The 14,166-nt window shown below is 44.2% G+C and overlaps 1 protein-coding gene across 21 annotated transcripts in view; it reads left to right on the forward strand.

Moving 5' to 3' along the window:
• The window catches only part of LOC144597286 (uncharacterized), a 301,061-nt gene that overhangs the window by 44,867 nt on the left and 242,028 nt on the right, over positions 1–14,166 (forward strand). For 11 of the 21 annotated variants that reach the window (XR_013547728.1, XM_078406426.1, XM_078406425.1 and 8 more), the window contains one exon: positions 9,512–9,619. The exons of 9 other annotated variants lie outside the window; for them this stretch is intronic. Coding sequence is in view for 11 of the 12 variants with exons in the window: in XM_078406426.1 (XP_078262552.1) it covers positions 9,512–9,619 (108 nt within the window). In the remaining variant the exon portion in view is untranslated. Of the gene's footprint in view, positions 1–9,511; positions 9,620–10,680; positions 12,058–14,166 lie in introns of those variants that run through there. One more of the 21 variants, XM_078406434.1, reaches the window with a different exon arrangement.

Raw genomic sequence — 14,166 nt, forward strand, 5'->3', positions numbered from 1 at the left:
TGATGAAAAAAGGGGAGACTAAAATGGCTTTGGTTAGACTTAATGTAACAAAGGGTGTTTCGAAGGACCTTGGTGGGTTGAGCGGCCCATTTCCCTGCCGTCTCTCCCTGAATCAGTCACATAGTAAAATACCAATTTGTCAAATGCAACAAACACAATCTCATTGAATAATGTTTGTGTTTTTCATAATGCAAGAACAATAAAGTGTGGATGGAAAGACTTAAACTGATGTAAAATTAGACTTAAAAGTCCAATTGATTTTGAGGCAACTTGAATAATAGCAATTGGTATTGAGCCTTGATATTGAGATTGCATCAATTCAGTCTAACAAGTATGGTCTTAATGTGACTCAAGGCCAACAAAATGCACTTAATTTATTGTCGCTGGCAAACCATTTAGTTGATAGACAATTGGGGATGGGAATAAACAGTTGAACTTGGCAACAACATTTTTCTTGGACGTTCAGTCACTACACCTCCATCCCCCACCAGGAAGGCCTTAACGCCCTCTGTTTCATCCTCAACCGCAGAACCATCCAATTTCCTTCTACTAACACTACTCCGCTAGCGAAGCTGGTCCTCACCCTCAACAACTTCTCCTTTGACTCCTCCCACTTCCTCCAAGTCCAAGGCTTAGCTGTGGGCACCCGCATGGGCCCCAGCTATGCCTGCCTCTTTGTAGGGTCTGAAGAAGGGTCCCGACCCGAAACTTCACCCATTCCTTCTCTCCAGAGATACTACCTGTCCCACTGAGTTACTCCAGCTTTTTGTGTCTATCTTTGTAAGGTACGTTGAACAATCCCTGTTCCAGGCGCACACTGGCCCTATCCCCGAACTCTATCTCTGTTGCATTGATGACTGCATTGGTGCCACCTCCTGCACCCATGCAGAACTCATAGACTTCATCAACTTCACCACCAATTTTCATCCTGCACTCAAATTTACTTGGACCATCTACGACACCTCCCTCCCCTCATTTGATCTCACAGTGTCCATTACAAGAAATAGACTATTGACTGATGTCTATTACAAGCCCACTGACTCCCACAACTATCTTGACTATACTTCTTCCGACCCTTCTTCCTGCAAAGACTCAATCCCCTGCTCCCAATTCCTCCATCTGCGCTGCAACTGCGCCCAAGATGAGGTGTTCCATACTAGAACATCCGAGATGTCCTCATTCTTTAGGGAACAGGGGTTCCCCTCTCCCATCATGGATGAGGCTCTCACTCGTGTCTCCTTGGTACCCCGCAGCTCTGCCCTTGCTCCCCATCCCCCTAGTCGCAACAGAGACAGAGTCCCCCTAGTCCTTACTTTCCACCCCATCAGCCATCGCATACAACACATAATCCTCCGAAATTTCCGCCACCTCCAACAGGATCTCACCACTAGCCACATTTTCCCATCTCCACATCTTTCCGCCTTTCGCAGAGACCATTCCCTCCGCAACTCCCTGGTTAACTCATCCTTTCCCACCCAAACCATCCCCTCCCCAGGTACCTTCACCTGCAACTGCAGAAGATGCAACACTTGTCGCTATACCTCCTCCCTTGACTCTGTCCAGGGACCCCAACAGTCCTTTCAGGTTAGGCAGAGGTTCACTTGCACCTCCTCCAACCTCAACTACTGCACCCGTTGTTCAAGATGTGGACTCGTGTACATCGGCGAGACCAAACGCAGACTGGGCGATTGTTTCGCGGAACACCTTCGCTCAGCCCACGTGAACCAACCTGATCTCCCAATTGCTGGACACTTTAATTCTCCTTCCCATTCCTACACAGATCTTTCTGTCCTCAGTCTCCACCATTGTCAGAGTGGGGCTAAACGCAAATTGGAGGAAAAGCATCTCATATTTCGCTTGGGCAGCGTACAGCCCAGTGGTATGAATATTGATTTCTCTCACTTCAGATAGCCCCGGCATTCCCTCTCTCTCTCTCCCTCCCCCACCCAAGTCGCACCAGCTTCTCACTTTCACCCTCCAAGCAGCTTACAATGGCCTGTTTCCTTTATCATCGTTACTTTTTTGCAGGTATTTATTCAAAAATGCTGGAGTAACTCAGCAGGGCAGGCAACATCTCAGGAGAGAAGGAATGGGTGACGTTTCGGGTCGAGACCCTTCTTCAGAGCCGCTCTTGCTCCCCCTCCCCCCACTCGTAACAAGGACAGAATCCCCCTCGTTCTCACCTTCCACCCCACCAGCCAGCATATCCAGCAAATCATCCGCCAACATTTCCGTCACCTACAACGGGACCCCACCACTGGCCACATCTTCCCATCCCCTCCCCTTTCTGCGTTCCGCAGAGACTGCTCCCTCCATAACTCCCTGGTCCACACGTCCCTTCGTACCCAAACCACCCCATCCCCGGGCACTTTCCCCTGCAACCGCAGGAGATGCAACACCTGCCCCTTTACCTCCCCCCTCAACTCCATCCAAGGAGTCAAACAGTCTTTCCAGGTGAGACAGAGGTTCACCTGCACCTCCTCCAACCTCATCTATTGCATCCGCTGCTCTAGATGTCAACTTCTTTACATCGATGAAACCAAACGCAGGCTCGGCGATCGTTTCACTCAACACCTTCGCTCAGTCTGCCTTAACCAACCTGATCTCCCGGTGGCTGAGCACTTCAACTCCCCCTCCCACTCCCAGTCTGACCTTTCTGTCATGGGCCTCCTCCAGTGCCATAGTGAGGCCCACCGGAAATTGGAGGAACAGCACCTCATATTTCGCTTGGGCAGCTTACAGCCCAGCGGTATGAACATTGACTTCTCCAACTTTAGATAGTTCCTCTGTCCCTCTCTTCCCCTTCCCAGTTCTCCCTCTATCTTCCTGTCTCCACCTATATCCTTCCTTTGCCCCGCCACCCCTGACATCAGTCTGAAGAAGGGTCTCGACCCGATACGTCACCCATTCCTTCTCTCTTGAGATGCTGCCTGACCTGCTGAGTTACTCCAGCATTTTGTGAATAAATACCTTCGATTTGTACCAGCATCTGCATTATTTTCTTACATTACCTGTTACTTTTTTGCATATCTTTCATTCATTGTTCTTTATCTCTCCACATCACCGTCTATATCGCTCGTTTCAATAGACAATAGACAATAGACAATAGGTGCAGGAGTAGGCCATTCAGCCCTTCGAGCCAGCACCGCCATTCAATGCGATAATGGCTGATCACTCTCAATCAGTACCCCGTTCCTGCCTTCTCCCCATATCCCCTCACTCCGCTATCCTTAAGAGCTCTATCCAGCTCTCTCTTGAAAGCATCCAACGAACTGGCCTCCACTGCCTTCTGAGGCAGAGAATTCCACAACTTCACCACCCTCTGACTGAAAAAGTTCTTCCTCATCTCCGTTCTAAATGGCCTACCCCTTATTCTTAAACTGTGGCCCCTTGTTCTGGACTCCCCCATCATTGGGAACATGTTATCTGCCTCTAATGTGTCCAATCCCCTAATTATCTTATATGTTTCAATAAGATCCCCCCTCATCCTTCTAAATTCCAGTGTATACAAGCCCAATCGCTCCAGCCTTTCAACATACGACAGTCCCGCCATTCCGGGAATTAACCTAGTGAACCTACGCTGCACGCCCTCCATAGCAAGAATATCCTTCCTCAAATTTGGAGACCAAAACTGCACACAGTACTCGAGGTGCGGTCTCACCAGGGCCCGGTACAACTGTAGAAGGACCTCTTTGCTCCTATACTCAACTCCTCTTGTTACGAAGGTCAACATTCCATTGGCTTTCTTCACTGCCTGCTGTACCTGCATGCTTCCTTTCATTGACTGATGCACTAGGACACCCAGATCTCGTTGAACTCCCCCTCCTCCTAACTTGACACCATTCAGATAATAATCTGCCTTTCTATTCTTACTTCCAAAGTGAATAACCTCACACTTATCTACATTAAACTGCATCTGCCATGTATCCGCCCACTCACACAACCTGTCCAAGTCACCCTGCAGCCTTATTGCATCTTCCTCACAATTCACACTACTCCCCAACTTAGTATCATCTGCAAATTTGCTAATGGTACTTTTAATCCCTTCGTCTAAGTCATTAATGTATATCGTAAATAGCTGGGGTCCCAGCACCGAACCTTGCGGTACCCCACTGGTCACTGCCTGCCATTCCGAAAGGGACCCATTTATCCCCACTCTTTGCTTTCTGTCTGTCAACCAATTTTCTATCCATGTCAGTACCCTACCCCCAATACCATGTGCCCTAATTTTGCCCACTAATCTCCTATGTGGGACCTTGTCGAAGGCTTTCTGAAAGTCGAGGTACACCACATCCACTGACTCTCCCTTGTCAATTTTCCTAGTTACATCCTCAAAAAATTCCAGTAGATTTGTCAAGCATGATTTCCCCTTCGTAAATCCATGCTGACTCGGAATGATCCCGTTACTGCTATCCAAATGCTCAGCAATTTCGTCTTTTATAATTGACTCCAGCATCTTCCCCACCACTGATGTCAGACTAACTTGTCTATAATTACCCGTTTTCTCTCTCCCTCCTTTCTTAAAAAGTGGGATAACATTTGCTATCCTCCAATCCACAGGAACTGATCCTGAATCTATAGAACATTGAAAAATGATCTCCAATGCTTCCACTATTTCTAGAGCCACCTCCTTAAGTACTCTGGGATGCAGACCATCAGGCCCTGGGGATTTATCAGCCTTCAGTCCCATCAGTCTACCCAAAACCACTTCCTGCCTAATGTGGATTTCCTTCAGTTCCTCCATCACCCTAGGTTCTCCGGCCCCTAGAACATTTGGGAGATTGTGTGTATCTTCCTCAGTGAAGACAGATCCAAAGTAACGGTTTAACTCGTCTGCCATTTCTTTGTTCCCCATAATAAATTCCCCTGCTTCTGTCTTCAAGGGACCCACATTTGCCTTGACTATTTTTTTCCTCTTCACGTACCTAAAAAAACTTTTGCTATCCTCCTTTATATTATTGGCTAGTTTACCCTCGTACCTCATCTTTTCTCCCCAATTTTGTTGCTCTTTAAAAGAGTCCCAATCCTCTGTCTTCCCACTCTTCTTTGCTATGTTATACTTCCTCTCCTTAATTTTTATGCTGTCCCTGACTTCCCTCGTCAGCCACAGGTGTCTCTTACTCCCCTTAGAGTCTTTCCACCTCTTTGGAATAAATTGATCCTGCAACCTCTGCATTATTCCCAGGAATACCTGCCATTGCTGTTCTACCGTCTTCCCTGCTAGATTTTCCCTTCTGCCTTTCCATTTGCAGAGTAAAACTTATCATGTTGTGATCACTGCCTCCTAATGGCTCTTTTACCTCTAGTCCCCTTATCAGATCAGGATCATTATCGATAACCAGTCTGAAGAAGGGTCTCGACCCGAAACGTCACCCATTCCTTCTCTCCAGAGATGCTGCCTGTCCTGCTGAGTTACTTCAGCTTTTTGTGTCTATCTTTGGTTTAAACCAGCAACTGCAGATCCTTCTTAAACATTTTTCTTAATGTCATCGCCTTTCATACCAGTAATTCTTTTGGCAAACATCTTTTGCAGCCTGCTTAAAGCCTTATTTTCTTTCCAAGTCATGGCATTAATGACATTAAGAGGTAATGGGCAAATAGGACCAAAGGTGATACAGGAAAAACCTTTTTAAACAAACCAGACTTTTCAGGGTCTGGAATATACTGCCAGGGTCAGCAGTGAAGGCACATTATATAGTACCATTCAACAGGGAGCTGTATACGTTTGGTTTAGTTTAGCAGGTTTGGTTTAGTGCAGCACCCTTTCCTCTCCCCCCTCTCCCTCCCTTCCCTCCCCCCTTCCCTCCCCCCTCCTCACTCACCCCCACCCCTTCCCCCCTCCCCTCCCCCCCACCCTCCCCTCCCCTCCCCCACACCCTCCCCTCCCTCCCCCTCCCCCTTGACCCCTCCCCCACCCTCCCTCCTTCTCTCTCCTTCCCCTCCCCCTTCCCCTCACCCCTTCCTCCCCACTCCATCCCCCTCAACCCCCTTATCCTCCCCCTCCCTCCCCCCACCCCCTCCCTCCATAGTAGATAGATTTCAACTTTAAAATGTGAATAACTTTAAAAATATAAAACCAATTTCAATGAAACGTCTTCCATTAGCACCAAAGGGACGACTGTGAGTAAGGTGGGCCTAAAATTGTCGTCCTATCGTGTACCGTTTTGGCTATAGTTCAGGAACAAACAAACGAGAGTTTTAGTATATAGATATATATATATAGATTGTCACATGCACTGAGGTATAGTGAAAAGTTTTTGTTTGTGAACATCTTTTGAAATAAGGTTGAGATAAACTGTTTCTTAATCAGTAAAATCAGATACCAAAAAAAGCTTCTATTCTTTCCAAATCAGTGGCAATATTTACTTTTATCCTGCAGCATTTGTTTCAGTTTCATGTACAATGTTTTATTTCATAGTATGATTTCCGGTTAATTAGATGTATTCTTAACATCAATCAGTGCATTATATTTAATTTGCTGAGATTATTATTATCCTAAAAGCAAAATTAATCTTCAGACGGGATTCTATCCATCTTAGAAAATATACAGCTAAGATTTTATGGAAGGGTCTTTGAAATTAACCAAAATTAATTGACTTGTTTAATAGAACATTTAGTGTGCTCTTGACTCTTTAAAAAAAATCTTTTGCAATTGCAATCAGCATCAACGTGCAGCTGGATTTCCAATTCTAATGGGTGAATGGAACTTGTGCGGAGAAAGAAACAGATGATGAAACTCACAGGGGATTTAAGCAGACTGTTTTCAATACCCAGTGCAATATATTAAGCCTTTTCACTTGTCAGAATTGCTATGGTTCAAAAAAAGCTATACTGTAACCTCCGTCCTTTTAATGAGATGCCAGTGAATGGATTTTCCGTAGAGTACCAGAAAAATACAAACTGCGTATTCAGAGTATTGTGAGGCTATGTTGTTAGCCTGTCTGTGCATTGACAGATTAGTTTTTTTGTGTTTAGTTTAGTTTTGAGAAGCAGAGAAGAAACAAGCCCTTCGGCCTACCGAGACCAGCGATTCCCGCATTCTAGCACAATCCCACACACACTAGGGACAATTTATAATTTTACCAAGCCAATTAAGAGTGTGGGAGGAAACCGGAGCACCCGGAGAAAACCCATGCAAGCCACGGGGAGATTGTACAAACTCTGTAGAAACAGCACCAGTAGTCAAGATTAAACCTGGGTCTCTGGTACTACAAGACAGCAACTCTACCTCTGTGCCACCGTGCCACACGTCTACACGTTGTAAACCTATTCTCAGTTAGTCGAGATACAAGACAGCCGATTCTGCTTTGGACATAAACTTTGTAGGCCAATTATCTACTTGGCATCATGGGAGTTTAGCAAACAAACAGAAGTGCCTGCTGGGCTATTTCAGACCTGCAGTTTATTGTCATTGTGCAACATCAATAACTTTCAGACAGACAATTTGTAACTGTAAATCTCACAAAATAATTTTGGACCATCTGTGGCGACTTTAGGAAAATACATTACAATTTACTTCAATGATCTTGAAAGGCAGATCCTCCTTTTTATTGACTTATTGCTCACGGAATGTTTAATATTTATGAATTCGTATTTACCCCATAGCTTTTTCTTCCAAATAAGGAACACTTAGCACAGTTTGGTTACATCTTGCTGAGAATAAATTGTGGAAACTCACGACTGAGGAGAAGCTGAAGGAATCAATAAGGCGCTGATGAAGCATATTGCTGGAAATTCACGGATACAACATTTAGGCATTAGTATCGAGCGTATACAAAAGGACATGAACTAACACATCAATATTACGCAGGGCAGAAACCTGCCACTAGCTCACATGCAACAGACAGGAAAACTGCAAACAAAGGAGCAGTAACAAGAAACTGCAGGGTGGCACAGTGGTGCAGCGGTAGAGTTGCTGCCTGACAGCACCAGAGATCCGGGTTCCATCTTGACCACAGGTGCTGTCTGGATGTAGTTTGAATGTTCACCCCGTTACCCGCATGGGTTTTCTCTGGGAGCTCTGGTTTCCTCCCACACTCCAAAGATGTATAGGTTTGTAGGCTAATTTGCTTGGTAAAATTGTAAATTGTGCCTAGTGTGTTGAGGATGGTGTTAGTGTGCGGGGATCGTTAGTTGGCATGGACTCGGTGAGCCAAAGGGCCTGTTTCCGCGCTGTATCTCTAAAGTCTAAAGTCTTGTGAATGCCATTAATCTTGGTCAGAAATGCTTTGTCATAATTTCTTGATACTTCTGCAACTTGATTGTCCTCGACAGTACTTTTCTAAACTCCCGAGAATCCAGAGTTTGTCATCTATTTGACAGTTAATGCTTACTTTTGCCAAATTACACAACAGCAATGAAGCTAGTTCTAATTAACACAAGAGATGTATAATTTTTCTCAGACTGTGGTTGTCAGATATTATCTGGAAATACTACTGATCCCATGGCAGGGGCAGCACATCAATAGTTTTGGATGCATGCTCAGCCTCTCTTCTATACTCCTTATACACTCATGACTGTGAAGCCAAATATATGCACCATATATGCACCATTGGCTGTGCTGCTGCAAGTTTTCAGTCATTGAGATACATTGCACTCCGATATAAAGTAAACTATGGACTAAAGTAGTCAGGATCGATCCAGGGTCTCTGGCGCTGTGAGGCAGCAACTCTACCGCTGTGCCACTGTGCCGCCCAATTGCCACTATTATTAATGGGCCTGTTTACGGGGACTTCCCTTAAATACCCTTGTATGACTCCAAACTGAAAAGCTGTTATCACCTGCCTAACAATTTATCATGTTTTCTTTGAATCTTTTGCAAATATACGTAATTATTTGAGTCTCAGTTTAGTTTATTGTCACATGTACTGAGCTACAGTGAAAAGCTTTTGTTGCGTGCTAACCGGTCAGTGGAAAGACAATACATGATTACAATCGAGCCATCCACCATGTACAAATGCATGATAAAGGGAATAACGTGAATAAAACTTAGTGCAAGATAAAGTCCAAAGAGTCGGATCAAAGATAGTCCGAGGATTTCCAATGTGTGGTAAGACTTTATTTTGAAAATACCAAATTATCATATTGTGTCCGCATCACAGGAATATCATATCATCATATATATACAGCCGGAAACAGGCCTTTTCGGCCCTCCAAGTCCGTGCCGCCCAGCGATCCCCGTACATTAACATTATCCTACACCCACTAGGGACAATTTTTACATTTACCCAGCCAATTAACCTACATACCTGTATGTCTTTGGAGTGTGGGAGGAAACCGAAGATCTCGGAGAAAACCCACGCAGGTCACGGGGAGAACGTACAAACTCCTTACAGTGCAGCACCCGTAGTCAGGATCGAACCTGAGTCTCCGGCGCTGCATTCGCTGTAAAGCAGCAACTCTACCGCTGCGCTACCGTGCCGCACAAGTGGATTCATCAATGTTCTGTGGGAAACATGACTTCAACGTTTCTCCAACCCATGACTTGGATCCTGCTTCTCTTCATTTCAAGGTCATCACAAAAGTACAAGTTGTATTAGAAGTTCTGCCGTCGGCCACACTGTCTAGTCCCTCAGACCTATTTGCAACATCCACATTCGTTCAGCCATGGATGTCAACAGTAAGTGCTTTGTTTCTTTTTCTTTATATTACTTAATACAAATGGTCCTCATTGACATCCATGTGTTGGCTTTTTAAAGAAAAAATACTTAAAAGCATTTCAACTGATTATCTGAGACAATGAAAAGATCTTTGATAGCTCAAGCTGTCAAAAGATCATCTGGGTGTACTGGGATGGATCCTTGAGATCCAATTGTGTCCAGGGTGTATTAAAGGATATTTGTAAGAAGGATGTGTAGGAAGGAACTGCAGATGCTGGTTAAACCGAAGATAGACACAAAAAGCCGGAGTACCTCAGCAAGACAGGCAGCATCTCTGGAGAGAAGGAATGGGTGATGTTTTGGGTCGAGATCCTTTTTCAGAAGGAAGATGCATGTGGGGGCTTCATAGGTTTGGTTTGGTTTAGTTTAGAAATACGACGTGGAAACAGACCCTTCGGCCCACCGCGTCGGTGCCGACCAGCGATCACCTGTACATTTGTTCTATCCTACACACTAGGGACAATTTGCAGAAGCTAATTAACCTACAAACCTCCACGCCTTTGGAGTGTGGGAGGAAACCGGAGCACCCGGAGAAATCCACGTGGTCACAGGGAGAATGTACAAACTCTGTGCAGACAGCACCCATAATCTGGATCGAACCCGGGTCTCTGCGCCACTGCGCCACCCTAAATTGAGGAAAAGATAGAAAGAGAGAGAAATTTGCATTTTGTCAGCTTTATAACTTTTGATAAAAATAATGGATATTATCTTCATAATATTATTTACTTTGTAAACAGTTATAATACACTTTCAACATTATGCTAACATATCCAGTGTAGTTTAATAGATTTACAACTTCAAATATATTATGGAACATGTTTGTCGTGTTGTGAGAAATGTACTGTCTGAGACTGCTGTGAAAATTTGTGCATATCATGTGAACTGCCCTCTCACCAACTGGAGAGTGGTTCTAACCTAACAACTAACCTATTGAGACCTTCGGACTATCTTTAATCAGACTTTACTGGAATTTATCTTGCACTAAACATTATGTCCTGTATCCTGTATTTGTACACTGTAGAAGGCGTGATTGGGATCATGTATAGTCTTTTCACTGACTGGATAGCACGCAACAAAAGAAGCTTTTCACTGTAGCTTGGTACAGGTGACAATAAACTAAACTAAGAAGAAACTAAACTGCAAGTGACTGCTGGGTGTACAGAAGTAATATTTAATCAGCATACAATACATGACGGACATTACTGATGAAATATCAAACTGTGCCTGTGCGGTGAAGTACAGCAGGAATTAATGGAGGTTTGAGGGCCCACTCAGTCAGAAATTAAACTGATCCTGGCTGCTGTTGGAAAGATGCCACTGAAGAAGAAGCTGGAATCATCTCCAATGGATCAGGCAGCATCACTGGACAACATCCCCAAAGCATCGCCAATCTATGTTCATTTTGTGCCTTTGCTTGACACTTCAACTTTGGTTAAAAACTATTGCAATGAAAGTTCCTGCCATGACTCTTATTTGGTTTTTGAGATTGTGCATCTATACTGAAGGTTCAGCTCCTTGCCAGCTGTTATCAGGCAACGGAACGGTCCTGTCGTCAGCTGGAGAGTGGTCCTGACCCATCGTCCTCACCAGGGACCTTTGATCTTTCTTTAATCGAACTTTATCGGAATTCAATGTTATATCTTGCACTAAATGTTGTACCTTTATCCTTCATCTGTGCACTATGGATGGCTTAATTATAGTCATGTATGGTCTTTTATTTGACGGGATAGCACGCAAACTAAAGTTTTTCACTGTACCTAGGTACACCTGACAATAGTACACTAAACCAAACTAAACAGTACCTTTGGAACTAGCACTCACAACTTTGCAAGAAGTGGTGTACACAAAAATATCCAGCAAGAAAACGCAGGGCTGCCATAAGCGTTGTCATTTATTTTGATGTCAGAGAGTCATACAGCATGGAAACAGGCCTTTTGGCCCAACTTGCCCACACTGACCAACATGTCCCATCTACACTAGTCCTACTGACCTGCGTTTGGCCCACATCCCTCTAAACTTGTCCTATCCATGTACCTGTCCTAGACGTTGCGATAGACCCTATCTCAACTACCTCCTCCGGCAGCTCGTTCCATACACCCGGCCCCCTTTGTGTGAAAAAGCTACCCCTCAGTTTCCTAATAAATCTTTCCCTCCTCACTTTAAACATGCCCTCTGGTTCTCAATTCCCCTACTCTGGGCAAGACACTGTGCATCTACCCGAGCTATTCCATGCGTTTTACAATTTCTCAGACATCAATTCAGTATTATTACTCTTCTTTAAATGGATGAAGTTGGATATTAGATTTTATTTCTGATCATATTTTGATAAAAGTAAATGTAATTATGAAAAACATTTTCAGGTAATTGTGCATTTTTGCCTTAATGTAATTTTTTTCTTTTGCAACGCCAATCTTAAAAAGAAAGAACTGGAGCATAACTAGTTACAAGATTCTACACTCGATCAATCTGCAGCCAGTAAATGGATATTATTAAATGGCATGGGGTAGTGCAAACTGGTAGAAAAAGTTCCTGGGGTGCTGCTTTTGAACAGATCTGCTTCCATGCTGTGACAGGGCAATTGCCGACATGATTTTTCATACCAATCTATGGCATTTTTCAACACTTGCTACCATGGTAACTGGAGCTTAACATTCTAAGCAGTTAACAAGCCTTCTTGAAGTGAGTTTTTTTTAGTTCCATCACTTGCTTTTCCTTTTCCTGGTAAATATGAACCGAACATAGACCTACCCATACCATTTGAAAGATAAGGTCATAAGGAATAGTAGAATTAGGCCATTCGGCCCATCAAGTCTACGTCATTCAATCATAGTTGATCTATCTCCCTCCTAAACTCATGCTCCTGCCTTCTCCCCATAACCTCTGACACCTGTATTTATCAAAATCTATCTATCTCTGCCTTAATGACATCCACTGATGATCATTTCCTTATTGATATTTGGGAACTTATCTGTTACAGACCATTAAGATCAGTTCCTAATTATTGACAAAGTTGAAATGCCACATGGTTTATATACATAGCTGTTTACAGTGCTCGCAATAAGTTTGGTCCCAATGGTGGACTAACTAAATGACCATTAATGGAGCAATGAATTTATCCTGGAAGGGCACAAAGTGCTGGCGTAACAGCATCTCTGGTGAACAAGAGTAGGTCCCGTTTCGGGTCGAGATCCTTCTTTAGGCTCCTGTATTAATCCTGTAGTTTGTGATTATCAGTGTTATGAGAGCACTTGGGGGTGGGAGGGTTAAGACAGCAATGATTACTGGATGGTTTTGTGACTGAAAGGTTGTCACTAACAGGCTTTTACAAGGCAGCACTTGCTCCCTGATTTTTGTCCTTGAGTATATCCATGATTTAGAGTGGCACAGTGGTGCAGGAATAGAGTTGCTCCCTTACAGCGTCAGAGACCCAGGTTTAATCCTAACCATGGGTGCTATCTTTACGGAGTTTGACCTTTTTTTATGTGACCTCGTGGGTTTTCCCCGGATGCTCCGATTTCCTCACACATTCCAAAGATGTGCAGATTTCAAGGTTAATTGGCTTCTGTAAATTGTCCATACTGTGCAGGATAGAGCTCGTATACAGGTGATAGCTGGTCGGCGAGGACTCGGTGGGCCGAAGGGCCTGTTTCTGCACTGTATCTCAAAACTAATGTAAATTAAATTTAGGCTTCAATGTAGGGACAATCCTGAAGAACTCTGTGGATGATGGTACGACACTGTTCACATGGTTGGCTGTGAGGACACGAGCTTTTGACTTCAGGAACACGTAAGTAATGTAGTCAGTAAGAAAGAAATGGGAGGAAATGGCATTCAGGTGGAAGCAACAAGACAATGAAATAGACATTGTGGGAGGATCCTGAGTGAAATAGATTAATGAGGATCTTGGAGTGTACATCCACAGATCCTAGCAGGTAGCTGGACAGGTAGATAAGATAATTAAGACATCTGAACAATACTTTTGTTTATATGGTAGAAACATAGAAACATAGAAACATAGAAGATAGGTGCAGGAGTAGGCCATTCGGCCCTTCGAGTCTGCACCGCCATTCAATATGATCATGGCTGATCATCCAGCTCAGTAACCTGTACCTGCCTTCTCTCCATACCCCTTGACCCCTTTAGCCACAAGGGCCACATCTAACTCCCTCTTAAATATAGCCAATGAACTGGCCTCAACTACCTTCTGTGGCAGAGAATTCCACAGACTCACCACTCTCTGTGTGAAGAAATGTTTTCTCATCTCGGTCCTAAAAGACTTCCCCCTTATCCTTAAGCTGTGACCCCTGGTTCTGGACTCCCCCAGCATCGGGAACAATCTTCCCGCATCTAGCCTCTCCAACCCCTTAAGAATTTTATATGTTTCTATAAGATCCCCCCTCAGTCTTCTAAATTCCAGCGAGTACAAGCCTAGTCTATCCAGTCTTTCTTCATATGAAAGTCCCGCCATCCCAGGGATCAATCTGGTGAACCTTCTCTGTACTCCCTC

This window comes from Rhinoraja longicauda, chromosome 10, assembly GCF_053455715.1.
Source record: "Rhinoraja longicauda isolate Sanriku21f chromosome 10, sRhiLon1.1, whole genome shotgun sequence".
Taxonomy (NCBI): Eukaryota; Metazoa; Chordata; class Chondrichthyes; order Rajiformes; family Arhynchobatidae; genus Rhinoraja; species Rhinoraja longicauda.